The sequence below is a fragment of the Trichomonascus vanleenenianus genome (assembly GCF_965637985.1).
Source record: "Trichomonascus vanleenenianus strain CLIB 3782 genome assembly, contig: TRVA0_014S, whole genome shotgun sequence".
Lineage (NCBI taxonomy): Eukaryota > Fungi > Ascomycota > Dipodascomycetes > Dipodascales > Trichomonascaceae > Blastobotrys > Blastobotrys vanleenenianus.
Window position 1 is genome coordinate 6,626 of NW_027481873.1, and position 26,273 is coordinate 32,898.

The 26,273-nt window shown below is 52.1% G+C and overlaps 12 protein-coding genes across 12 annotated transcripts; 4 read left to right on the plus strand and 8 right to left on the minus strand.

Moving 5' to 3' along the window:
• Window positions 1-672: 672 nt before the first annotated feature.
• MPH3 (alpha-glucosides permease Mph3p) lies at window positions 673-2,277 on the plus strand (the record flags this gene model as incomplete). The annotated part of the gene is made up of 1 exon (XM_076684218.1): window positions 673-2,277. The coding sequence occupies one exon, from the start codon at window positions 673-675 to the stop codon at window positions 2,275-2,277; it is 1,605 nt and encodes a 534-aa protein (XP_076541426.1).
• A 558-nt stretch (window positions 2,278-2,835) lies between these two features.
• STE6 (ABC transporter ATP-binding protein) lies at window positions 2,836-6,860 on the minus strand (the record flags this gene model as incomplete). The annotated part of the gene is made up of 2 exons (XM_076684219.1): window positions 2,836-4,926; window positions 4,983-6,860. 2 exons carry the CDS (start codon window positions 6,858-6,860, stop codon window positions 2,836-2,838), a joined length of 3,969 nt encoding a protein of 1,322 aa, XP_076541427.1.
• A 2,279-nt stretch (window positions 6,861-9,139) lies between these two features.
• Window positions 9,140-9,679, minus strand: UBC1 (ubiquitin-conjugating enzyme E2 1; the record flags this gene model as incomplete). Its single annotated transcript, XM_076684220.1, has 1 exon — window positions 9,140-9,679. One exon carries the CDS (start codon window positions 9,677-9,679, stop codon window positions 9,140-9,142), a length of 540 nt encoding a protein of 179 aa, XP_076541428.1.
• A 383-nt stretch (window positions 9,680-10,062) lies between these two features.
• BGL2 (glucan 1,3-beta-glucosidase) lies at window positions 10,063-11,007 on the minus strand (the record flags this gene model as incomplete). The annotated part of the gene is made up of 1 exon (XM_076684221.1): window positions 10,063-11,007. The coding sequence occupies one exon, from the start codon at window positions 11,005-11,007 to the stop codon at window positions 10,063-10,065; it is 945 nt and encodes a 314-aa protein (XP_076541429.1).
• A 1,527-nt stretch (window positions 11,008-12,534) lies between these two features.
• Window positions 12,535-13,548, minus strand: TRVA0_014S00254 (RNA methyltransferase; the record flags this gene model as incomplete). The annotated part of the gene is made up of 1 exon (XM_076684222.1): window positions 12,535-13,548. The coding sequence occupies one exon, from the start codon at window positions 13,546-13,548 to the stop codon at window positions 12,535-12,537; it is 1,014 nt and encodes a 337-aa protein (XP_076541430.1).
• Window positions 13,549-14,258: 710 nt separating this feature from the next.
• Window positions 14,259-15,557, plus strand: MCA1 (Ca(2+)-dependent cysteine protease MCA1; the record flags this gene model as incomplete). The annotated part of the gene is made up of 1 exon (XM_076684223.1): window positions 14,259-15,557. The coding sequence occupies one exon, from the start codon at window positions 14,259-14,261 to the stop codon at window positions 15,555-15,557; it is 1,299 nt and encodes a 432-aa protein (XP_076541431.1).
• Window positions 15,558-15,994: 437 nt separating this feature from the next.
• TRVA0_014S00298 (uncharacterized protein) lies at window positions 15,995-17,008 on the plus strand (the record flags this gene model as incomplete). The annotated part of the gene is made up of 1 exon (XM_076684224.1): window positions 15,995-17,008. One exon carries the CDS (start codon window positions 15,995-15,997, stop codon window positions 17,006-17,008), a length of 1,014 nt encoding a protein of 337 aa, XP_076541432.1.
• A 480-nt stretch (window positions 17,009-17,488) lies between these two features.
• Window positions 17,489-18,252, minus strand: RHB1 (GTP-binding protein Rheb-like; the record flags this gene model as incomplete). Its single annotated transcript, XM_076684225.1, has 5 exons — window positions 17,489-17,580; window positions 17,628-17,775; window positions 17,821-17,949; window positions 17,997-18,136; window positions 18,195-18,252. 5 exons carry the CDS (start codon window positions 18,250-18,252, stop codon window positions 17,489-17,491), a joined length of 567 nt encoding a protein of 188 aa, XP_076541433.1.
• Window positions 18,253-19,273: 1,021 nt separating this feature from the next.
• On the minus strand, window positions 19,274-20,617 carry BFR1 (Bfr1p; the record flags this gene model as incomplete). The annotated part of the gene is made up of 1 exon (XM_076684226.1): window positions 19,274-20,617. One exon carries the CDS (start codon window positions 20,615-20,617, stop codon window positions 19,274-19,276), a length of 1,344 nt encoding a protein of 447 aa, XP_076541434.1.
• A 1,588-nt stretch (window positions 20,618-22,205) lies between these two features.
• TRVA0_014S00364 (arrestin C-terminal domain-containing protein) lies at window positions 22,206-24,296 on the plus strand (the record flags this gene model as incomplete). The annotated part of the gene is made up of 1 exon (XM_076684227.1): window positions 22,206-24,296. The coding sequence occupies one exon, from the start codon at window positions 22,206-22,208 to the stop codon at window positions 24,294-24,296; it is 2,091 nt and encodes a 696-aa protein (XP_076541435.1).
• A 536-nt stretch (window positions 24,297-24,832) lies between these two features.
• On the minus strand, window positions 24,833-25,444 carry TRVA0_014S00386 (uncharacterized protein; the record flags this gene model as incomplete). Its single annotated transcript, XM_076684228.1, has 1 exon — window positions 24,833-25,444. One exon carries the CDS (start codon window positions 25,442-25,444, stop codon window positions 24,833-24,835), a length of 612 nt encoding a protein of 203 aa, XP_076541436.1.
• A 135-nt stretch (window positions 25,445-25,579) lies between these two features.
• RPP1A (60S acidic ribosomal protein P1) lies at window positions 25,580-25,954 on the minus strand (the record flags this gene model as incomplete). The annotated part of the gene is made up of 2 exons (XM_076684229.1): window positions 25,580-25,872; window positions 25,930-25,954. 2 exons carry the CDS (start codon window positions 25,952-25,954, stop codon window positions 25,580-25,582), a joined length of 318 nt encoding a protein of 105 aa, XP_076541437.1.
• Between the last annotated feature and the right edge of the window lie 319 nt (window positions 25,955-26,273).

Below are 26,273 nucleotides of genomic sequence, written 5' to 3' on the forward strand. Positions count from 1 at the left end.
TGCGGGGGAGGCCGGGCGGAAGTGACGATACGCGCACGGCTGTGTAGTACTAATGCATGGCGGGGGTAAGTCTCTCCGCTTAGTACGGCTGTATGGACCGTAACGTCTCCAGATGTAGAGTGTAGCACTGAAGGGTGCATTCCATTGATCCCTCTGGAAACGCCTGGAGATTACCCCGAGATATATTGCTGTAGTGCCGTAGATAGATTGAGACTGTCTAATGAATGAAACATATTAGCAATTAATTATATGATAGTGCCAACCCAAAAAAGATGTTACCATTTGTTATCAGACGATATCACCAACCAAAGATAATACTATCAACCCCCACATGCGAGGCTAATGTGAAGACTAAACATTGGTTGCACCAGTGCATAAAGGGGGCCAGGAGGGGCATCTGAACGGCACATAGCATCCTCTTCGTATACCAGTAAGAGTCTCCATCCCACATAAGAAACCTCTGGCTCGATATACCATATTAACCCCACCAATCAGCGGGGTACAGATTAGCCAGATAGCTGTACCGTGTAACGTTGCAGAGGTAAGAGTGTTCATGGTAACACTACACGATTACTCCGAGCAGCATACAGCGGGGAGCAGACCTGGGGATTAAATGAATATAAATAACTGATCATGGCCGAGTGCAGTACTTCCATCTCATCACGCACAAGAATGATCGAGGAACCATCAAAACACCAAGTCCGCTATGCTGAAGAGGCGGAAGTCGCCATGGGCGGCGACGCTGCGGCCCGAAAGGCCATCGAGACCATCCTGGAGAACACTCGAGAGGCCGCTGAGGCAGAGAACCAGCTCGGGGTCCTCGACGCGTTTCGAATGTACCCACGGGCCATGTTCTGGTCCTGCTTCTTCGCTCTCGCTGTAATCATGGCGGGCTACGACTCCCAGGTCATCTTTTCCTTCTTCGCCATGCCGGCGTTCACCAAGAGATACGGTGAGCCGTATGACGGCGGGTACCAGATCTCTGCCGCCTGGCAGACTGGCCTTTCAATGGGTAGTCCAACTGGTCAGATCATTGGCGCGTTGCTGTCGTCGTGGCCTGCCGAGCGATACGGCCGAAAGAAGACGCTTATGGTCGCCAATCTGTGCATCATTGGCATTATTTTCATCCAGTTCTTTGCCCCGAATCTCGCCGTGCTCTGTGTCGGCGAGGTCTTGGCCGGCCAGTTCTGGGGTGCATACGTGACGCTGGCACCCACCTACGCTTCCGAGGTCAGTCCCGTTGCATTGCGAGGTATTCTGACTGCGTTCATCAACCTGGCGTTTGTTATTGGCCAGTTCATCTCGCAGGGTGTCATTGCAGGGTGCCAGGGCCGAACCGATGCCCTCTCATACCGAATCCCATTCGCTCTGCAGTGGCTGTGGCCGGTAATCCTGCTCGTTGGTCTTCCGTTTGCACCTGAGTCTCCATGGTGGCTCGTGCGAAAGGGTCGGCTCGAAGATGCTCGAGGGTCACTGAAGCGACTGGCCTGGGGCTCTTCCAATGAAGATGAGCTCGATAAGACTCTGTTGGTTATCGAGCAGACTGATCTGCTTGAGCGAGAACTCAAGAACTCTACGCGATACATGGACTGCTTCAAGGGCGCTAACTTGCGACGGACTGAGATCTGCTCCATGGCTTACATGATCCAGGTCCTGTGCGGTAACCCTCTAATGGGATACTACACCTACTTCTTCCAGCAGGCCGGTCTTGCTACTAGTAAGGCCTTCTACATGGCTGTGGGTAACACCGCCATTGGCTTTGTTGCGACCTGCTGCACGTTCTTCGCGCTGTCGTTTGCCGGTCGACGGACCATCTTCAGCTATGGTTTGTACGTCATGACCCTATTGCTCTTTATCATTGGCATTCTCGACTGCGCCCCTAATTACGATAAGAACCCGGGTTACAGCTGGGCGCAGGCCTCGCTTTTGGACATATGGACCTTCCTGTACCAGTTCACCGTTGGTCCACTCACTTTCGTCATTATTTCCGAGGTCTCCCCAACCAAGCTGCGATCTCGAATGATTGCCATTGCTACCGCAGCCCAGTCCGCGTGCTCCATCATTACTACCGTGGTGGTCCCATACATGTTCAACCCACAGAATGCCAACTTGAGAGGCAAGATTGGGTTCGTGTTTGGTGGCGTGTCTGTACTCTGTGCTGTGTGGACCTTCTTCCGACTTCCAGAGACCCAGGGCCGAACCTTTGAGGAGATTGATATTATGTTCGAGCGACGAGTCAAGACCAAGGACTTCAAGGACTACAATGCTTTCGAGTAACGATCCTATTTGTTTATACGCTAATCTGCTTATATTTAATTTAACGCTATTAACCATTAACCATATACCAGGCCCGTGCGGTTCGTGTTCTTCGAGGGCCAGCCCTCGAGCTCCCGTCGTTGGGGGCTCTGCCCCCCAAAGCCTCGTCGAAAGAACAGTCGTCATATCAACCAAATCTTCGCGTAGCGGGGCCCCAGGGAATAGGGGGGACTGGTCGATTGTACTCCTAGCCAGTATGCCTGTCAACTCGCGATTGTAGCACTATAACTGGAAAGACCACGCTGTAATGCCGGTATATGTATCCGTTTACCCCGACGTGCGTGAAGTGGGAAAGCCTATGTAGAAGGTAAAATGTAACCGAAAGACCATATCAATAACAATGTCGTACAACCCTCATTAGAAGGGCAATAATACAACCAATGTCTAACAACCTTCGCTATGTGAGGGCCAGTTAATGATGCAAAAAGGACTTGGCCAAGTGAGCGCGACATATCTGGAAAACTGATGAAAAAAAAGGGTACATTACAAATTACTATATAGATACAATGCAGAAGATTTTTATTTGTCAAGGTTTTGGAGCTGGACAAGCTCAAAGTACTTGCCCTGTCGTTCCAACAGGTCAAAGTGAGTACCCTTCTCAATAATTCGGCCCTCATGGAACACGTAAATGATATCGGCATGCTGAATAGTGGAAAGTCTGTGCGCAATGGCGATGGTCGTTCGGTCCTTGGCAGCCTCATCCAGCGCCTTCTGCACAGCGAGTTCACTGTTCGAGTCCAGCGCAGCTGTCGACTCATCGAGCAACAGAACCTTGGGGTTTCGAATGAGCGCTCGGGCAATGGCGATTCGCTGCTTCTGGCCACCAGACAGCAGCGCACCCTTGGATCCACAGAACGTTTCATAACCATCTGGCAAAGACATAATGAAATCGTGAATGTTGGCCTTGCGAGCAGCAGCATACATCTCCTCATCAGAAATCGTCTCCGTCTCCTCTACACCGAGCATGATGTTCTCGCGAATGGAGCCCGAGTAGAGAATCGGCTCTTGCTGAACCAGCGCAAGATGCTGTCGGTAATCGTTAATATTGAGCTCAGAGATGTCCACGCCGTCAAGCTCAATAGTGCCGGCCAGCGGGTTGTAGAATCGCTCAATGAGACCAACAGTAGTACTCTTGCCGCAACCAGACGCACCGACAAGGGCAACGTATTGGCCTTTCTTGACCGAGAGATTGATGCCTCGCAACACTGGAACGTTTGGTCGTGTTGGGTAACGGAAGTGCACGTTCTTGAACTCTATATTTCCCTGAGCGTCGCAGATCCTCTTGCCCTCTTGCGACCACACATCGTTATGCGGTACTCGGTCCATGATCTCAGATATGTTGGCCGCAGCCTGCTTCGCCTTTCCCATATCCGGAGAATACGAGAAGACAGACCCGGCAGACTGCGCACCAAACACAACGGCCGAGAACGCAACGAAGAACTGGAAGGTCGAAGTAACTTGGTTCTTGAGCAGGAAGCCACCATACACGAAACCAACGGCCATGACCATTGGTGAGAGACCCTGGGCCAAGCCAAACAGAATAGCAGATCGCAAGACGGCTGGTCGCGAGCTGTGGACCTGACCGTCGACTCGTTGCTGATAGGCCTGGAAAACGCCGGTCTCTCGAGTGAGGGAAGCGACAGTTCGGATAGCGGCAATCGACTCGCAAGCGTACGAGCCAGAGTTTTCGTACACCTTCTTAGCTCGCTCCTGGAGCTTAGTGAGCACCCAGAATCGAGTGAACCCGCAGAACAGCATAATTGGCACGCAACCAGTGCAAACCAAACCCAGTCGCCAGTTAAAGGCAATGGCCACGATAATACCGCCAACCAGAGTCACCACAGACTGGAGAATCTGGCCGAGCGTAGCACCACCGAGGCCCTCCACAGACTGGGCATCCTTGGCCAGAGTCGAGGTGAGCGCACCAGTCGTGTTCTCGTCTCTGTCAAAGAACTCAATGTCCATTCGCAGGAACTGTCGGAACACGTGGAATCGAATGTTTCGCACCAGTCGGTTAGCAGCCAGAGTAAACGAGCCAATCATAAAGAAGTAGCTGAACAAGAGGATCATGCCAACCATAAAGAAGAAGCCAGTAAACTTGTTGATCTCGCTTCGCATGTGCGCGACCGAGCCCGGGTCAGCCGGGTTGTAGATAAGCGCCTCAATGACCTTGGCGAACAGCAGAGACAGCGCCGGGTAGCCGAAACCGCACACAATAGAGAGAATACCACCCAAGATGATGTAGCCCTTCTCCTTCTTGTTGAACTGGTAGAGGAACTTGACGAGGTAGGCAATGGATCGCCTTGGCGACTCTTCCGGGCGCAGCTGAGCCTCCAGAGCCTGGCTTGAGATAGACTTGTGGGTCTGAGTCTTGCTCAGCTTCAAGGCAAGCTCCTCGCCGGTAAACTGCTGGATGACGTGCTCGTCCTCCGCGTCGCTCTCCTTGTGAGAGCCGGTCATGTCGTGTCCGTCACGGCCCTGGAGCTGCTGAGCAGCCACCAATCGGGCGTACGTGCCGTCCTTGGCCACAAGCTCGTGGTGAGTGCCCATTTCGACAATTTCACCCTGCGACATGACGACAATCTTGTCGGCATTCATAATGGTACTCAGCTATATCAAACGTTAGTAATTCAACCACAAAAAAGAAAAAACCGGGGTGCACTTACTCGGTGGGCAATGATGATGGAAGATCGCGAAGAGGCAGCTCGGTCCAGAGCTTCCTGGACAAGTCGCTCAGAAGTAGTATCAAGGGCAGAAGTGGCCTCGTCAAGGAGGAGGATCTTGGGGTTGGAGATAATGGCTCGGGCAATGGCAATTCGCTGCTTCTGGCCACCAGACATGAGGAAACCTCGTTCGCCGACATTGGTGTCAAGACCGTCTGTCATGCTCTCGATGAAATCCCACGCGTTGGCCTGCTTGCAAGCCTCAATGACCAACTCTCGCTTGACCTCCTCGGAGGCGTTCTCGTGCTCAGTACCAATCAACCCGTAGCAAATGTTCTCGTAAATGGAAACGGCAAACAAAACGGGCTCCTGGGACACCAGCGCAATCTGCTGTCGCAGCCAGCTAACGTTGAGAGAAGAGATCTCGTGGCCATCGAGGGTAATGGAGCCCTTGAGAGGGTCGTAGAACCGCTCGAGAAGACCGACAACGGTAGATTTGCCGGATCCCGACATACCAACCAAGGCGACACTCTCACCAGGCTTGACTTCCAGGCTGAAATCAGGCAACACCGTCACGTCTGGCCGCGATGGGTAGATGAACTTGACGTTCTTCAAGACAATGTGGCCCTTGACATCCTCCAGCTTCGTGCCCTCTTCGGAGAGGGAGTCAATGCACGGCACACGGTCAATGGCCTCGAAGATCTTGGATGCAGAGGCAATGGCGTTGCCCACGGCCTGGAAGGACGGCGCAATGTTACCCAGCACAAACGCACCAATCATCATGGACATGATGACGGTGACTACGGAGCCCACTTCGGTGTCGCCAGAGGCAATAAGCCGCGACCCCTCCCAGAATGCCAACGCATAGGCCATGTAGACGGTTGTCCAGATGCCGGCGACCATCATAGTAAGAGCAAGGCCCTTTCGGTGCGAATGGCCCATTGTCCTGACGAGATACTCGTCAAACTTCTTGGCCAGCCGCTCCTGAGTGCCAAACGCTACAGTGTTGCGAATGCCGGAGAACGTTTCCTCAGCAATGCTGGAAGCCTCGCCGTACGTCTTGACGCCCAAGGTTGTGTACTTAATAATGAAGACCGATCCACCACCCATGCAGATGAGGATCGACAGCACAACCGAGATTAGAATCAGCGTCAGCTTCCAGGACTTGATGAATCCAATTACAAACGCACAGATAAAAGTGGCCAGGCCGTTGGCAATGAGACCGGCCTTTTCAGAGATGCCCTCCTGGATGTTGTTGGTGTCGTTAGTGATTCGGGTCGTGACTTCGCCAGCGCCCAGCTTGTCAAAGTATGCAATGTTTTGTCGCAGGACACCACGGAGGTATTGCTGTCTGATTCGCGCCGTGAGCACCTCGCCACGGTCTACGTGGATGAACGTCTCAAGCGCCGTGAACACGAGGATGCCAATGCCGAGATACACGAAATAGGACGAGAGCCGGTTGATCTCATGCTGGAAATGCGCCTTGTCGGCGTCAGTCGGGTGTGCCGTGGCGAAGAAGGTCGCCATGGTCTGTGTCAAGTTACCAAAGAACAATGGCACAATAGGAAGCGCTGCTCCGCCGATAATGGCCGCAATGTAGCCCACTACCAGTAGGGCAATGTCCTTGCCATTGGCATAGCGGTAGAGCGTTTTATATGTCACAGGGGGCTTTTTGACCTGGATCTGCCGCCGCAGGATCACCGCCTCATCCTCAGGCAGATGTTTAAACGGGTCTTCATCGTCTAATTTTTGCTCGCTCTTCTTTTCCGGCAGTTTCTCATTGGAAGACGAGTTAAGGCTTGTCGGCGCGGTATTGCTCCGGACCTCTTCGTCTATTAACGAAGGGCCCTTCGTTTGCTTTTCGAACTCTTCTTGGTTCATCTAACAGATCTTGATCTGTATGAAACCAGCGCAAAAGTCGTTAAAAATGAAAGTAAAATGGCCAGTATAGTACCAAACGCCTGGTGGACTGACCAGAACTTATATACTATAGGCTTCGGTGCCCCGAAATTGGCAGCTCGCACGGCGTTTGGCGCAGAAAAAAGTGAAACATCCCCCTAAGCCCCCTCCGCGCCAGAAATACGAACTGTGCAAGCCGCGTCCCAATTAGGTGGCCGTGACTCAGCGTGACGCCCGGCTCCGGGACCACAACATCATTCCGACACCCGGATACACATTGGGTGTGGCATAAGGCGCGGTGGAAACGCCGGTGCTTTACGGTGGCCAATGAAGAGAGAGAGGAATGTAACTAATAGTCACGATGGGTCAGTCTGGAGTTGTTGTTCTTGGCTTGAGCGGTGGATCCATTCCCATTCAATTGGAAGACAATGGGTCTAGGGACCATCGTACGGCTGTTATCTAAGAAGTGCCGGGGTTAATCATGCTGTAGCACTAGTACGGACGGCCTATAATCGTTCCGTAATAGAATTGATGCAGATTACGACATTTAAAACGTAGAGTTGAGTTGGGGATATGTAGAGATGTAGGGATACGAGGTTCATGTTGCCCCCATGCACTGTTGTTGTTCTGCGTCGTGTTCCGCATGTCGGTGGCAACCGACCGGTGTGGCGTACTAGATCGGGCAATCTCATCCGTCATGGAAAAAGCCGATCGGCGTTGAAGAGCATCGGCAAACGGCCCTATATTGATGGGCGCCCTCCGGTATCACCCCACCAGCAACTTATCCTCGTCGGTCTACACCGGTACTGTAGATCTTCTATTCATGTCAGTTCATGTTCTTCAGTAGTGAATGAGCTGGTTTTTTTTTGGACTCATAGATTAGTTGTGACGCGGAGGGTGCAGTTGGTAATTTCGCCCAGCTTTTTCAGGGGGTGTCAAATCGCATGCAAGACCAAGTGCAGTGCTCTGCAGCCTATGATACGTCGTGTAATACAATCCCATCTATGTATAGAATTGAATAGTTGAACATTGGCATTTCACAGACAAGACTTGAATTAATTTTTAATGCAGAATGTAATAATAGTATAGTTTGATGATTTTAAAGTCTCCTGTATCTATCGTAGTTGGTTATGCACTCCTAGATGTTCCGTCTACTGGTGATGCATAGCCGTTATTACTGCAGTAGCCCACAAGTGAGGTACGTGGGATTAATGTTATAGAATGGGGGACTCTTTGCTGCATTCCGTTTGCACTCTGTAGGGGGGCGAAGTACCAAGTAATTTTTCGTTTCGATGAGGTTTTCGCTTGGCGGGGGTAACTTAACATTGTACTGCGGGAGAGCCTTGCCATGGCTCCTGAATACCGGTACTACAGTACTGACTTCTCTAAGCAATTACTTCAATTGAGAATAACTTAATCTTCTTAACAGCGACCGTCTATCAACTGGGTATCATTCATTGTTACCGATGGTACTTAAGCCTGATAGAACCGCCAATAGAGTAGGTAATGAAGCCTCTAATCAGTTTACCTAGCTGATTTTTATGGCATAGTGTGATTGTCTCTCGAAAACAACTTGTTCTATTGATAGATGAATTCCATTCAATAAATACAGAGCGTCGAAAGAGAGCCAGTCGCTTTTTATACCACAGGTGTTATACCGCATCCCAATAGACGGATATTTGTCTTAGCAGGATCTACTGTACCTATATTATATATTATATACTCAGCAGGCGTTTTGCCAAGAATATAGTTCTACCGTGTATACACGTTTCTCATTGGTCTACTACTGCAATACAATTGGGGGGACTGGTCCCCCCAAACCCCCCTGTAGCTCCGCTGCGCGGAGATATGGCTGTCCATCAAGCGTGATTCATAGCTTTCTCTGGATCCCCTCGGGGAACATCTCAGGTCCCGTCAATCTCTGATTCACGATTGATGAATCATTGCATTGTAGCGAACTCTATTTGATATTTCAGCCATCACGAGGGACCACCTAGATTCGAGTCGCAAAACACACCTCATCTACTACGGTTCGTCAATGTAGTGTTTGACTCAGTCACTATCCATTCAGTTGTATCTAAGACCGACTTGGACCATGGCTGTAGGGTGCTTCATCAAAAGACAGCACGAAGGCTTCCAAATTGCTTAAAAGATGCGAAAATCAACCAGTGTAGCGTAAATACCAAATGGGAAGCAATAACGTTTGAATAGTTACATGTATTAGCAACGTGACAAGCACATCAGCACTATTTATTGTAATTCTATAACCTCTTTAAGCCGATTTTCCGATTACTCCTTGGCTTGTCCACTTTGGCGCTCTCGTTCATCGCATCCACTGGGGGTTCTTCATGGCGGCCTGTCAATGCATGCACGCGCGTCATTAGCCTAGCGGTTTTCTCAAACGCGGAGTAATCTTCCTGGATGAGCCTCCCCGCGTCTTCGTTTAGCGATGAGTCCGGATTCGGCTCGATAAGGAGGCATCGGATTGTCAGCAGGATATGGCTCAGATCGACATCTGGCGACCAGTCGCGTTTCAGCGTGTCGACACACACCTCTCCTGTCTGCGGGTCTACGTTTGGATGGAATATCTTCGTGTTGAAGTATGCCTTGGGCGCGGCGGTTGGATAGCCCTCAAGCTTGAGCGTGACTTTCCAAGCTCCGCCGCTGAACGGTGTGCCCTCGGGGCCGTTTAGCACTACTGTTACTGACTCCAGGCTGGTGATGCCGCTTTCGGCAAATATCACGTCTGCCGGCGGGTTCTCCACCAGCTGTGCTATATCTCTTCTCAGTCTGGCGCTCATTCTATGTGGCGGGGTGACAAGAAAGTTATTTACTGTACCTCTACCCGGTACGTCTAATCGGATCAAGGTTACAACGGAGTGGTAAACCACTACGTATACATATAACGTGGAAATACGTAGAATATATTGGCCAAACGCTATTCAATTGATGAGAGAGCGAAGATACTGATGATTATATTACACTCAGCTACCCAGGATATATTGTAACGAATTTCTGTAACAAAACATCCCAACGCCAGCAACAGCGTAACAAAATCATAGTAACAGTCTAACAAAACCTCTGCGAAGCGGAGCCACGGGGGGTCTGGGGGGCTGGCCCCCCAGGAAGACGAGATACAAAAATAAAAGAAATCTAATACAGTTGGAGTATGGAAACGAGAGACTTAGTTACCGCTGAAGTCGCAGGAGAGACTGTACTTTGGAGCGGCGTGGTCGGCGAAGACACCCCAGTGCTGCTCGACGCCGTCGACGCCGGAAGTCACTGGCTTCCAGGTCTCGTCAAACGCCTCGAAAACAATGGTGTTGACGCCCCAGCCTCGGATACCGCAGATGGCCGACTCCCAGAAGGACGCAGCGTTAGCAGTGGATGGCACGGCCGCCTCGAAGTTGCCGCCGGCGGTGGCCCAGCCAGTCTCGCCGATCCAGAACTCAATCTCATTGTTGCCCTTGGAGGTCTGGATGACCTGGAGAGCCTGCATGATGTCGTCAACGAAGGAGAAGGTGGCATTAGCCATGGTCTGGCCCTGCCAGTAGGAGAAGGCGTTGGCGAGAATAATGTCGGCGGCCTGAATGGCCGGCTGGTTGGTGGCGTTGACGATGATGTTCCACGAGTCGACGAAGCCAACAGGGATGCTGGAGTACGACTTGCCGTCCTTGTCCTTGATGTCGGCGACGAAGCTCTTGAAGTCGGAGATCTTGGCGGCGAGGGCGGACGGGGTCAAGTCACCTCGGTAGAGCGCCTCGGAACCCACGGTGAACGCCTCGACGTTGTCCACAGAGAGCGTCGGCAGATACTGCGCGGCGGCAGCCTTCTCGGCGGCGTAGTGGGCGTCGTCGGTGGGCCAGATGCCCACGAACGCCTTGAAGTCGTTCTGCAGCAGGGCCGGGGCGATATTCTCGAGCGTGCCGCAGTCAGAGGCGGCGTAGACTCGCACCACGTTGGTGTAAGGCTTGAGGGTCGCCAGGTCGGCGTTGAAGTCGGAGGTCTGCTTGCACGACCCGTCGTTGTTCTGGACGCCCAGATCGAACCCGAGCTGGCCCACGGCAGAGGCGCCCGAGGCAAGCGCAGCACAGGCAGCTGCGGCAACCGGAACAGAGAAGAACTTCATCTTTTTTCTTTACTTTCCTCGACTTAAACTTTAAGGGAACGGATTTTCTCGAGACTACTTTTGGGCGAAAAAGAGCGGCTAAAGGTAGGTAGAAAAGAAGCGAAAAATAGGGGAGGTTCAAGATATGAAACGATCGCAAATCTCGGGCGGCTTCGCTATTTTTAACGTTTTTTTCTCCCTCAAGTTTCACTCCTTGCATTCCCGCCATAGTGCGTGCTGCACGCACTATGCGTATCCCCTGTCGGCTGCAGATTCCGGCGATATCTCATTCGGCTGTGTAACTACCCTCCGTGAAGGTTCGTTCTTTTCCAGGGGGTTGGTTGATTTTCTAGGGGATCGATTGAATTTCCAGGGGGTCTTATGGTTAAGGTTTGATGCCAAGCCGTTGGAACCGGTTATTTGGGTGCGGCTTTTCCAGGCACTCGCGCGGCTCGTGGGGCTCATGCGGCTAGCCCACACCAGCCATCTCCAGAGACCTCTCTAGTTAGCTCTTATACTACTACTGCAATACAATTGGGGGGACCAGTCCCCCCAAATCCCCCTGTGGCTCCGCTGCGCGGAGATATGGCGGCCCATCAAGCGTGATTCATAGCTTTCTCTGGCTAGCTCTCATACTACTACTGCAATACAATTGGGGGGACCAGTCCCCCCAAACCCCCCTGTAGCTCCGCTGCGCGGAGATATGGCGGCCCATCAAGCGTGATTCACAACTTTCTCTGGCTAGCTTTCTCTACTTACCTCTAGACATCCAGTCTCTAGTTACATCCAGTCACTGATTACTTTCAATCTTTGGTTACCTCAAAGCATTCTCTGATTGCTATTTACCTTTAGTCTGGTTATCTGGAGTCATTGGTTACTGGTTGCCTCTATTTTTTGGTTAATCTCCGGTTACTTCCAGTTACTCCCTGTGTCTGGTTATATCTGGTTAGTCACTGATTAAGGAAGATACAACGACATTGAGATAGAGGAACTGTGAGAGATTGGAGGTAGATGCTGAGGCGATACAAGCGTCTCTATCCGGAAAGCCGAGTTGAGATTCGTGAGTCTCTGGAGAAGGAGCCTGAGATCAACCAGTAAATAGTCCAAAGCGTCAAAATACTATTCGGTGCATAATCATTGCTAATAAAGATGGCTTTTGATAGCTACGGACCAGTATTTATTCAACGCTTAAAATATTTGATTATTCATTGAAATTTACGAGAATCGTACAGCAGTTAATCTTGCGAACTGGCAAATAAGACTAAGCACAATAAGAGACATGAATCTATATCTATATCACTGTTCAAATATTAAGCCTTTATGCCGTTCATTTTTGTGCAGGTAGACAATACTTCCATCTTTCTACCTGGCAAACAGGTCCCCGAAAGCGGTTCGTCAGGAAAGATCTTTGTGTCCTCTATCTCAGCGAAGAGCAAGTCACTTTTCCCGTAGATGGACCAATAGACTAGCATTGAGCGGATCCCTCCGCGGAGCGGAGCCACGGGGGGTTTGGGGGGCTGGCCCCCCAAGAACTCCAAGGCAGGCGGTTTACTCGAGCTTGGCCAGGGTAGCGAGCACGGCGTCTTCGACGCGGCAGTTGCCGCTGCGCGACTCAATTCGAGCGTCGAAGAGTTCCTTGGCGGACTCTACGCCGGCCAGGTCCTCGTCCGACTTGACTGCACCGTCGACTTCGGCCCACCTCCCAAAAACCAGCAGTAGGTGCTGTTTCTCGCCCTCGCGCAGCTTCTGTGGGGTCACACTGGGGATTCCCTCAGCTTCGTTTGAAGGGGTAATAAACTGGTTGCAGCCGACATAGACAGTGTACGAGTAGCCCTCTGGACGCGAGGACTCGGTGAAGATTTTGCCGAAAGACGGGGCCAGACGCACTACGTAGCCGAACGTCTTGGTGGAGGAGTCGGCGTAGGCGACCTTGGGGGAAACGACCTTGCGGGCCTCGACGTCGACCGTGACACGGGCATCAACGGGGACTCGGTCATCGAGCTTGATGAGAGCATCACGTCCGACATTGACGTAGTTCGTCATGGATTCCAATTGGAGCACCTTCTTCGACTTCAACTGGCCCTTTTTGTATTTCTTCACCTTGCCGCCATTGGTGATGACATTCGCCCGGACAGTGACTCCTTCGAGGTATTTGCTGTCAGAGCGGTTGAGGAACGGCAGTCCTGGAAGTTTGGGGAGCTTCTTTGCGTACTGGAACTGCTTGGCCGACTTGCCAAACAGCTGAGTCCTCAGGTACGACGGAGTGATGAAATATTGCAACAGGGCCGAAAGCCGCACTCCATTGGTCTCTGCGGGTTCTAGCTTCTCTTCTTTATCCTGCTTATCCTCTTCTTCTTCTTCGTTAAAGACGATCTTCTTCGGCTGCTCTGCCATTTCTTCGGGCTGGGTAGCCTCAGGAACCTCGAAGACGACGATCTCATCTGCGCCATAGTGGGCGGCCGCTCGGGCGATCTGGTGCGCCAGGTGCGTAGCCTGCTGCTGGGAACGGCATATTCTCGAGTCCAGGCTGCTCGCAGGGATGGCCAGAGTCACAGTGCTCATTTCTCCAATACTCTGCTTGGTACTATCATGGATCAGTACGCTGAATATATATTTTTCACTGCACAGCCGTGCGCCTTCGACATTTCACCTCCCGTCCCCGACATTCAACGTCCCACTCCCGACATGCAACGCTTTCGACATGTTTAATCCCCGACATGCACTGGGGCCCTGCCCCAGACCCCGTAGCAGGGGGGCTATGCCCCCCAGACCCCCCTCCCTTCTCCTATAGTCTCCAACTGTCAGACCGCGACGAAAGGCAGACCCAGCCACAGGATCTGAGCCGAATAATACTTGCCATTCTGAGTATACTATCTCGCTCAATTGCTCCAGTCGATCGACTCCGCTTCTCTCCAATAACAAATAAAGGTTCAATGGAATGGGTTCGTTACAGTGTTACAAACCGTCGTTACAAACTCCCAACCCGTTACAAAACTCTCGTTACAGCCTCATATAGCGACATGCTATGCACGTATCCCTGCAGTGCAACAGTAGCCTCCAGTAGAGCATATTCGACATAGAATCCATGGAGGCTACGACATCTCCGCGTAGCGGAGCCCCAGGGGGGTTTGGGGGGACTGGTCCCCCCCATAAACACACCCAGCCCCAATGGTGGTGGAAGGCGGCGGAAGGGCCAAGCCACACACGGCTGTGTATAAGAATGTCGCGTCGTATTTGAACCACTTCACCAAACCACACACAGTTTTTGGCAAATGTCCTACAACTACGGGGGATATGACAGCGGAGGAAACTACTACAATGGTCCTCCGCCATCTATGAGCTACGGAGACGACTCCTCGCGGGCTGGGGGCTACCCAGGAGCCGGTGGGCAGACTTACCACAACAGCTACGGCCCGCCTCAGGGTCCCCCACCAAGCGCCTTCGGCGGTCCACCTCAGGGCCCGCCCCCAGGGGCCTACCAGAACAACTACGGGCCTCCCCAGGGCCCTCCGCCTGGCTCCTACGGCGGATATGGCGATTCGAACGGGTACGGGGCCCCACCGACGGGACCTCGCCCGTCTAGCTACAATGGCGGGGGTAATGGCGGGTTCGACCGTCCACCGACGCAGCAGCAGTCGTTTGGCGTGGAGGGAATGCACTACCGGTACTCTGACTGCTCGGGAAAGCGTAAGGCGCTTATCGTGGGCATCAACTACATTGGCAGCTCGAATGCGCTGCGCGGGTGCATCAACGATGCCAACGCAGTAGCGTCATTCCTGATCGACCGGTACGGGTACAAGAAGGATGACATGGTGATCCTGACTGACGACAACCGTGATCCGCGGTCGGTACCGACCAAGGCGAACATCATCCGCGGCATGCAATGGCTGGTGGCCGGCGCGAGGACCAACGACACGCTCTTCTTCCACTACTCGGGCCACGGCGGCCAGACGGAGGATCTCGATGGCGATGAAGACGATGGGTACGATGAGGTGATTTACCCGGTCGACTTCAAGACCGCCGGGCACATTGTCGACGACGATATGCACGAGATCATGGTGAGGCCGCTTCAGGAAGGTGTGCGACTGACGGCGCTGTTTGATTCGTGTCACTCGGGCTCGGCTCTCGATCTACCTTACGTATACTCGACGGAGGGTAAGATTAAGGAGCCGAACCTTCTCAAGGAGGGTGCCTCAGGGCTTTTGTCCGCGTTTGGCGCCTACGAACGAGGTGACCTGGGTACGGCCGTTTCGTCGGTGACGGGATTCCTCCGCAAGGCGACTTCGGGGAGGAGCGCTGAGGAGAAGACGCGCCGCACCAAGACCTCGCCGGCCGATGTCATCATGCTCTCCGGGTGCAAGGATTCGCAGACTTCTGCCGATTCCGTTAATGCCGGTACTGCGACCGGTGCCATGTCCTATTCTTTCATCTCGGTGCTTGCCCAGAACCCGCAGCAGAGCTATATCTCTCTGCTCAACAGCATGCGCCAGGTCATGGCCAGTCGCTACAGCCAGCGCCCGCAGCTTTCGTCGTCCCATCCAATTGACGTGAACCTGCGCTTCATTATGTAAAAAAAATGTTATAGGGCAATATTTACGGTGTACTTCTTCTCCACCACTGTAGTACTAGCCCAGTAACGTATATTCGAGGGCCAGCCCTCGAGCTCCCGTAGTGGGGGCTCCGCACCCAAACCCCCTCCGGCACCGGCTGTCCGTTACAGCGTAACAAAGTCTCCCTCTGAGATTGGTTACAGCTGTACTGCTAAGGATTGAACTGACGACAAAAACAATTGTGGGTTGATATACTGTAACTACGCCATTGTACACCCGCCAACTGATCAATCTGAATCAATTGATCTTTCAATATGCCAGGTAATCATGCAATGAATCGCGTAATTCAATCAACAGATCTATCAGCAGTTTTATCGGTAGTCTAACTTAAAGCTTAATCCATTCTATGTTTTAATACTTAATAGTTAATGGCTATTTCCAGGTGTTTTTAGCACTCAATGCTTAATAGTACAATGGCAGTTGCTATGGATGTGAGCGAATATTTCGCTATAGATTCAATGGGCATACGGCCGTTTGTGTTCACGAAAGCACCTATCGCTGAAGATATCGCCGAGTCTGGCCTATGGAGACAGCCAGTAATAGAATTCGGCCATCAAGCACTGACCTTCTCCAATACCCCCGATGGTGATATCACCTACCGAGCCCCGTTCACGGCCAGATACCTCAATCGCATTGCATATGACATCGCCAGCCGAATAATCTATCTCAACGACTTCTGCAACTGCTTTCGCGAAGTCTCGTGGGCCCTCACCACACGTCCACCTTTTCACGCTCTGCAAGTCGTACGAAGTCTTATGTACGCCCTGTTCACCAATCCAGACATAGAGCGCATGGACCTTTTTATAACTGACTGTCCAACACAATACTACCTAACCAGAGCATTGAGAGTTGCCATAAGCCACCTAAAACTGCGCAAACTCAACTTTTCGATCCTGGACGGCGACATCTCCGGACACGGTCTTGGGTACAAGATCTTGAAGTTGTTCACGCCATTGCAGAATCAGGCCAGTCAAATAACGCTATTTATTGACATTTCTCGTCTGACCCACGTTGGGGCTCGGGCATTAAAGCAAAACAGCGCGCTAATCAAGGAGCTCACCGTCAAATACCTGGCTGATAAAAGAACGCTCGATCTGCTGCTGGACTACATTCGGCACACTGCGCAGGACTTCAGCTTGACAATTGTCACGCTCGCATTGTCCCACAGAGTTAAAATGCGTCTGGCGAGGGGCAATTTATCGCTGACTATCCTATCAGCACCATCCGCCGACCGCATTGATTTCAGCTGTGAGCAGGAACTGGCTGTATTTACGGTAGGCAAGACGGCTGCGCTGAAGATGGCTGGGTTCGATATGGCCATACGCGAGATGACAATTACCGGAGGCCCCAGCGATAACGAGATAAAGCAAATCATGGCCCGATTCAACAAAGTGTGTAGGCTGGCCAGGTGAGTACCAAGCCGTAGCGTACTTGGGGGGGCCAGCCCCCCCAAACCCCCCGGTGGCTCCGCTTCGCGGAGGGTACTCCAAATAGATTTTACTAGCTACGGCTACGGATAATACAATTCTGAAAAGGGTTATCCGTTAATTAATTAATCTTTTCCATGATATCGAGTATCCTTCGCTATGGAAAGGACATCGTTCTTACCATTACTATCCATTACACTTGTTCTATGAAGCCATTTACTACAACGTAGAATAGTATGGCTTATTAATTAGGCTAGCCTTAATAATTAATGAAATAAGTTACCTCCATTAAAGGATCGTGACGTATGTTTAGTATGTTGGGGGATTTCTTGGTGTATTATGGATCATCTACTGGTATTTACCATTAACGCACGTTTAGTATGGTCATGAATCCATTAACGTACGGACAATATAATTCATCAACTGGGTTATCCCTAATGGTTAAATAAGTTAGTCATATCGGTATTAACTAATTGTGCAGCCTTTATCTCTCTCTTTCGGCACAATAGAAGGATTGACTTTTTCAATCTCGCCCAGCAGCAATTGAAACGCTCGATCTACATTATTAGCCCCCAATTCTTCCACAATTCTTCGAAATACTTACCAACGTTCTCATTGTGTCTCGCAGAAGTCTCTGCAAATGCTGCATTCAACTGTCGGGCCAGCTCACGCCCCTCCTGCTCAGTGACCTGCCTCTGCAAATGAAGATCACACTTATTTCCAACTACGACAATGGGAACATGATTAACTCCCTAGCCCTGTCAGCACTCTATTACTCTCCAGCATTATCCACGTACCAATGTGTTCAGTATCTTATCTCTGATGATGCGTATCATATCAAACGAGGACCTCGATGCGACAGAGTATATCATAACATACCCACTGATGCCGCTGAGGTCTTTTTGGCTCACAATCGAAAACTCATCCTACTAATCTTAGCAAACCGCTACTTGTACAACATGGAGATGCATACCTGTCCAGCAGTGTCTAAGATTTCAATGGCATACTCCTGGCCACGGTACTTGAATATCTTGGAGAACTGGTTCTCGATTGTGGGATAGTACGACTCTACGAAGTGCTGCTCCACGAATTGGACCGTTAGGGACGACTTGCCTGACGAGAGACCCCCATGGTTAGTTACTCTTCGTACCAATCCCTTGGCGATACGTACCCACTGACCGAGCCCCGACCACGGCCACTTTGCGCATTCGCGGCCCTGCCGAGGACATGTTTTCTCTTGTGCTTCCAGCGTGAAGTGGGTCGAAGTTCGTGGAACTGAGCAAGGGTTCTCTCTCGTTCCAGTGGTGGTCCACAAGGTGAGATAACGGCGCGCCGCGCGGCATCATGCATCACCTATCACCGACGTCATCAACCACCGACGTCACCTACCACTGATCTTGGGGACGGCCATTGGCCGTAGATGATACCCCCGCTTGGATAGGTAGGTGGACTACATTTTTGTAGGCTTTACCGGCTAAAATTCGTAAATATCCAGAAGCGGAGGTCTAGAGGACGCATTTAAATTCTCTTTGCAACACGGGACCTCGTATTTCGTATTTCGCTCCAGGGGTTTGGTAGAATCTCGCATCGCCCTATGGTAAGTTACTCACTAGTTAACGATAGATTATGTTACTCAATAGAAGACGATGCTTATAAAAAGTTTTTTACTTCATGGCATACCGGTGTAATATAGAGCATGTTAGTACCCTAGGCAGCTGCATTTCGTAATTAATGGGTACTAAGGTGCGATGCGTCGTACCATGGCAGTTAAATGGCACCTCGTTAGGGAAGCGTACTTCGTGAAAGATAGCAGCGTAAGATTACCGGTATAAGAATGGTAAAAAAAGTAAAAGATATATCATAATGCTAGGACGATTCATAAAAGATGAGATAATTCATAAGGCAAGGACAACCCATGAGGTACAACATTCATAGTGAGTACTCATAAGACGAGGACCTTTCATAAGGTAGAGACAATTTATAAGGTAAAGACAATTCATAAGATAAGGACAATTCAGAAAGTAAGCACACTTCATAGAGTAAGACAATTCACAGGAAAAGCCATAGCTCATAAGGTGAAGAAAAATCCATAAGTTAAGGACAAATCTTGAGGTAAGGACAATTCATGAACGTAGAGATAATTCATAAGGACAGTAAAAGGTATAATGAAAAAGGACAATTAATAAAGGATAGATAAAGGAGAGTGGTATATGGGGTAACGTGAATTCACTAAGCTATACATATGCTATTTTACTCGGCCTTGGTCTCCTCAGCGGGAGCAGACTCCTCCTCCTTGGTCTCGGTATTGTCCTCCTGCTCCTCAAGCTTGGCAAGCTCGGCCTTGGCTCGCTCAACTCGCTCAGCAGTAACCCGCTCCTGGTTCTGCTTGTAGTACTCAATCTTCTCCTTGATCTTGTTCACAGTGTTTGGAAGGTCCTCCTTGGAAGTAGGCACCGGCACATTCAAAGTGGCCAAGTTCTCAATCACAGAAACGTCCACCGTGAACTTGTTCTCGTCCCGGTTCTTCTTCTTGTTCTTCTTGGCAACACTGCCCGAAAACAGCTCCTCATGGCTCTTCTTAATGATCTTGGCACCCTCTGGAACGTCCTCGACAGTTCGCAATGGCTTGGCAGCAAACCCAGACTCCTTGACCAGCGGCTCCGACGTCTTCTTGTACTCCGGATCAAACATGGAGAGCAGGTTCTCGGCAATGGTGATCTGGTTGGCGAAAGCCGGCTCGCTGGCAGCATCAATCTTGGCCTCAATGTCCCGCAGCTTCTTCTCCTTCTCGTAGGCAGCCCGCTCGGCCTTCTCCCGCTCAATTCGAGCAGCCCGCTCAGCCTCCGCCTGCTTTCGGAACTCCCGAAGCTGGTTGTAGTAGTCGTCCTTGAGCGTGTTGATGGCGCCTCGAACCGCCTCCCGGGCCTTCTCGCACTCGGATCGCTTGTCAAACAGCGCCGACCGGTTCTTGAACGCCTCGTTCTGCTCGTCCCGCAGCGCGTCAAGCTTCTTGATCACCTCGTTGTACTGCTCAGAAGTCTTCTTGGACTCAGAATCGTCCAGGCTCTTCTTGAGCAGCGCAATCTGGTTTCGGTCGGCGTCAATAGACGCCTGAGCATCAGCAAACCCGCCAAAGTTCTTTCGCGCCTTCTTGAGTTGCGAGATCTCGGCCAGGGTTCGCTTCTCGTCAACGAGTCTCAGGTTGCCAGAGTCGACAGATCGCTCGAGCTTGGTGATCTGAGCATCAATCTCCTCGACGTTCTTGAAAGAAACCTTGCCCTTGGCAGCCTGCAGGTCCTTGACCTTCTTCTTGAGCCGCTCGTCGACAACCCGGATCTCGCCAAACACCTTGTCCCGGGCCGCCTTGAGCTCGGCCTGCTTCCGCTTGAGCTGCTCCAGCTCCTTCCGCAGCGTGTCCCGCTCCTCATTCTTGCCGCCAGGCCCACCCTGGACCTTCTTGGCGTTGCTTCGCGCCACCTCGAGCTCCTTGTTCTTTACGGTCAGGTCCTTCTCGAGCACGGCGAGCTGCTTCTCAAAGTCCTCCTTGCTGGGCTTCTGGACCCGCTTCTTCTTTTCCACAACCGCAGAGGCCATTTTTGATTCACTTCACACACAGATCAGGCAGACAGCAGACACACTCAGAGCGTAATTGACGTAGAAATTGTCCAGTCAGGAGAGGAGGATTTCGGGGGGTGAAAAATTATGCAGCCCCGGTGGCCTGAACCCAAACTCCTGTCGCCGCGCCCTGCAACGCCGCCCCACGGCACGGTTTAGACTTCCGTTTCACGGTCAAGATCCCCGGAACTCTGTTATAAATAGTCGCCAATTGATGCCAATTGCCGGCTTCTACAAACCCCATTAGAACTATTAGTCGAGTGTATTCGAGGGTCAGCCCTCTAACTCCCGTAGTTGGGGGCTCTGCCCCCAAACCCCCTCCGGCAACGGGCTCCCGTTACACCGTAACAAATCTCCCAACCGCGTAACGAGCTTGTTACGGCCCTCCGCGAAGCGGAGTGGTTCCTGGGGCTCCTACATCTTTGTTATTAGCCAGTTGACCTATAGCACCAATCAATCTTCGTGAAGCGGAGCCACAGGGGAGTTCAGGCGCTCCATTAGCACTACCAAGTGTATTCGAGGGCCAGCCCTCGAGCTCCCGTAGTTGGGGGCTCTGCCCCCAAACCCCCTCCTGCCTCGGGCGCCCGTTACAGCGTGACAAACTGTTAGGAGCGTAACGAGACTTATTGCGGCCCTCCGCGAAGCTTCTTAGCCCTCGAGCACTCGTAGGCTCATTTTCGCTATTAGTCAATTGGTCCATGGTAACAATCACCTCCGCGAAGCGGAGCCCCAGGGGGGTTTGGGGGGACTGGTTCCCTCATTAGTACCAGTCGTGTGTGCCTGGAGCAGCCGTAGTGGGGGCTCCAGCAACTGGCACTCGTTACAGCGTAACAAAACTCCCAACAGCATTACAGTACACTAAAGTCTTTCTACAGGCTGTTTACCGTACAACGTAACAAACTTGTAACGGCCCTCGAAGCGCAAGGGGGATTTTCCCATTGTATTCCACTTTTTACACTGGCACTACAGAATTGCTGCTTCTAATAAGGCATACTACTACATCCATTACTGTTAGTACCACTAATGCTAATACTAGAAGCCAGATTAGCATACCACAGGAAAAGAAGACAGAAGAAGACAGGGGAAGGCAGGGGAAGGCGGGTAAGGGGTTTGGGGAGATCACCGGGGTGGTTCCGTGACTCGCGGGGCTGCATCCTTCAACTCGCCGTGACCTCATACAACGTGGAAGCCAAGAGGAGTGCATACGACGTGCGTAGCGAATAGTACAGCCTCATAAGAAAACTGACAAAGTTTAAACCGCTGGTTATTGACGACCATAGTTATAAGAAACGGTTTGAACATCTGCGTTGTGCCTAGGTACACAATAGAACCATCGGATTCAGCCGCTTGCATAGAAAGGGTCTACGAAAAGTATACGGATTGCTGGGGTTGAGACAAAATCCATCAAAAATCACCTTAGTGTCTATCTAAGTTAATCTGTCTCTTAAATCATCAGCCGCTACTAGTGGGGAACAGCTCCGATCCACCACCCGTTCTCATCATCAAACCGTTCACCTTTACCCCAGAATCATCATCAAACTTTGATTTTGAGGTGATTTGATTTGAAATGACAGAAGTGGCTGATATATGCAGCTACTGTGCTGGCAAGCCGCGGACGCTGGTGAGCTCCCACTCCGGGTGCATCACAGTGGCGGTCTCTCTCCAGGAGCCTATAGTCTTTCTGGCGAACGGGCCGACCCAAGGGCCTTCGTCCTACAGGGAGCACGACCGGGCGGCCAACGGTGTCGCCACCGCCGAAGATGCTCGCCATCACGAAGAGGGCAGCAGCGGGTCATCTCCGCCAGGGCCACCACCTCCTATAGATGAAGAGGCGGTTGAAGATGAGCCTTCCTCGTCGGGACTGCTGAACACAGGTTTCTTCCACAGAAACCGGGCCAATAGCAGTAACTCTACTTGCTCTGTGCCTCCTCAGCATCACTATCGCGAGAGATCAGCCAGCGACGCTCCGCCGGCCATAATTTCGGGCTCAGTGCTCCTTAAGCTGACAAAGCCCACTAAGCTCAAGTCGCTATCGCTAAGCTTCTACGGCAAGTGCAAGACTTCGTGGAACCAGGCGCCCGGGAGCCCCTTTGACGAGGCCATTGCAGCCCATCCGCTGGCTGAGATCCAGGATGAGCTTATCATCAATACTCACAACTGGGAGTTCCTTCCGCACTCGCTATATGATAAGGAGAACCCCATGTACTGCACCCAGAGCCCAAATGAGCACCAGCCCGTGTCGTACGTGTTCACTGACCTCTACGGAGCAGACGTAGCACGATTCAAGAACGATCCTGACCGAATCTGGGTCAAAGACCCCAAAGCCTCGCAGACAATCCATCGCGGGTGCTGCCAGGTCATCAACCACCACCAGTCGCAGGGACAGTCACAGCAGGCTTCAACGGCCATCCCCGTGTTCACTAGCGAGCCCGACTGCAAGAAGAAACCGTTCCCCAACAGCTCGCATCGCCACGAAGGAGTAATCGTCCCCGCCGGAGAGTATGTGTACAATTTCACGCTGGCCATCGATCCAAAGGTGCCGGAAACAATCCGGGCGCCCAATGGGTCGCTCAATTACTACCTGGTGCCCAAAGTCGTGCGTAGCGGGGCATTTTCCATGAACCTGTCGGGCCAACACGAAGTAGAGCTGGTGCGGTCTCCGCCAAACAATTACGACGCCATGTCCAACAACCCCATCGCTATTTCACGCAACTGGGACGACCGGCTTCACTACGAAATCCTCATCCCCAGGAAGTACATTTCGCTGGGGTCTTCCATTCCCATGGCCATTAAACTGACTCCGCTCGAGAAGGTGATGGTCCACAGAGTGCGGGTACACGTAGTCGAGACCATCCAGTACACCTACTCCCACGAGCCGAATCTGAGCTACACAGACCGGTCGCTGAAGATCCTGCTTTACGAGAAGAAGGCGCCTCCTGCCAACCCCGACCCATCTGCTTCTACCGGCAACAATGCTTCAGCCAGCGCTTCCAGCGGCCACGGATTACTGCATCTGCCACTGCTGGACCACGTAAAGTCCAATGATGAAACGAAACCCAAGAAGAAGGGGCGCGAAAAGCTCACCGGCAACCTGCTTACGTACTCGGGAAGCTACCTGGGATCGCGTGAAGACCAACAGGCCGCTGCAACGACGCTCGACTGCACGCTGCCGCTCATCTCGGAGCCTGCCATTTGGGACGGCTCCCGCGAGGCCAACTTCTTCACCAAGGCCACCGCCAGCGAGACCCACGTCAAGAGCCTGCACCCGGACTCGTCCAACTGCCCGTATATCAAAGTGCGCCACCGGCTCACCGTGTCGTTCCGCATCTCGAAGCAGGACCCGGAGGACGAGAAGAGGCGCCACTTTGAGGTCAAAATCGATACCCCCATCCACTTCCTGTCGCGACACTGCATCAAGGAGAGCGTCGAGCTGCCCATGTACAACTTTGACGATCTCTCCATGGCCCCTTTGACACTCATGAACTCCAACGACTCCACCGCCCCGACTTTGACTACTTACGCTATGAACACAGACGACCATCTGCCCTCCTTCGACGACGTTCTCTCTGGACCTCCTCCGGTTGCCCCTCCTCCTGACTATGAGGACGTGGTTACAGAGAATGAGCGCGCCCAAGTGCTAGAGCACCGACGTCTATAGACCAATTTTCTTCTTTATTTATTCTTTGTATATTAGCTTATTAACTATTGCCTTCTACCCTCATATGCCTTCTCAAGGAACCTCCGCGAAGCGGAGCCCCAGGGGAGTCAGTCAGACTGGTCCCCCCCATACGTGGTTTCAATTGACCTGGGGGCCAGCCCCCAGACCCCCGTAGCTCCGCTTCGCGGAGGGATTGTAGAATTTGCAACAGAACTCCGCGAAGCAGATCCCAAGGGTGGTTTAGGGGGGGGGGACTGGTCCCCCCATAAATACTCCACTGGGTTCAATTGACCTGGGGACTAGCCCCCAGACCCCCATAGCTCCGCTTCGCGGAGGGATTGTAGAACTGGAACAGAAGAACTCCGCGAAGCGGAGCCCGAGGGGGATTTGGGGGGACTGGTCCCCCCAATGGGTTCCAGGGCTACGTTATTCTCGAATTTCCTACTCCAATCGCGATAATCGCCAGGTCTATGGCTAAACATGAAGCCCTCCGCGCAGCGGAGCCACAGGGGGGTTTGGGGGGACAAGAAGAGCGGCTACAGCGAGTACCCGTTTTTCCACATGTAGAATGCAATGACGACGAGGCTAGTGGCGGACCACTCCCAGTCCATTTCAATGAACAGCCAGACCCAGATAGTGCCTAGAGGGGGCGCCCGCTGCATGATGTAATAGTACCCTTCCTCATTGGACGCGTAGAGGATATACCCGCCAATTGCGGCCGAGGCGAAGAAGCTTACAATGCGGAACACGCGAGTGTCGCGTAGCGGGTGAACAAACGTGTGCAGGATGGCTATCACAGGGATGGTGGTGAAGGTGTCGCTGAGGATATCAACGAGCTCGAAGTCCACGGCGTACTGGATTCGAACCAAGATATTCAGCACGAGGTGGACGGAGAGCAGCGGAATGATATAGGCCGTGTAGTCCAGGATCTTGAACATGGCCCTGCCCATTGTGCCCAGCTCAGGGTCGCTGTCTGGGTCGTATGATGTCTTCTCCGGCTTCTCTTCCGGCACCTGGGCCTGGACCTTCTTGATCTGTTCATAGAGCGTCTGTTGGGGGACCTCTGCAGACCCTACGTAGTTCTTAAGGTCCTCCGAGCTTAGTTCCACGATACGCGGTGATGGTTTGGGGATCTTCTTCCTGGCCATGGTCTATTAGTATATATGTCCAGAAGACACGTCCGATACACGATGAGATGCTAATTAGGTCCCAAGATGCAGTCTACAGGGGGTAAGTGGAAGAGATTACGCCGCACAATAATTTATACATTACGTTAAATACGCTTAGTCGAAGAGACCCATGCCCATGTCCTCGTCGGACTCCTCCTTCTCCTCCTCGGCAGCCTCCTCCTCGGCGGCAGCCTCACCGCCAGCGGCGGCGGAAGCACCACCAACGGCAGCTGGGCCGCTGGCGACGCTGATCTGGGTCAACAGCTCGTGGATGTTCTGGTTGTTGATGGCCTTGGCGAAGATGTCGGTCCAGATTGGCTCGACCTCAGTAACACCGGCAGCCTTGACGAGAGCCTGGAGCTTGTCAGAGGTGATCTCGATGTCGGCGTCAGCCAAAATAAGGGCGGCTATCGTTTTCAATTAGCTTCTCTTCACACGAACAGCATTCCGTTGGGGAGACTTACCGTAGGCAACAGCTTGTTCAGACATTGTCGGCTATAATGTATGTATTTTTGGTCGAAATGGTCGTCAAATGTCGTCGTCGGCGGTATGTTTGAATTTTTTCACCCGTCCCAGCCCTCCGCGGGCTCCCCCAAGCCCTAACCAGCCGCACTCCAAATAACAGTCACGCCGCGCGCGCGCCACGGTAAATTTCTGCCGCCTACCCAATCTTCCCTTTCTCACTAGCACTTGGTTGTTACTAGCGCCAACCCGTCTTAGGGCCGTCCTCATTGGCGTATCGCGAAATCATTGTAGTATCATGAAAGTATCGCGAAATCATTGTAGTATCATGAAAGTATCGCGAAAT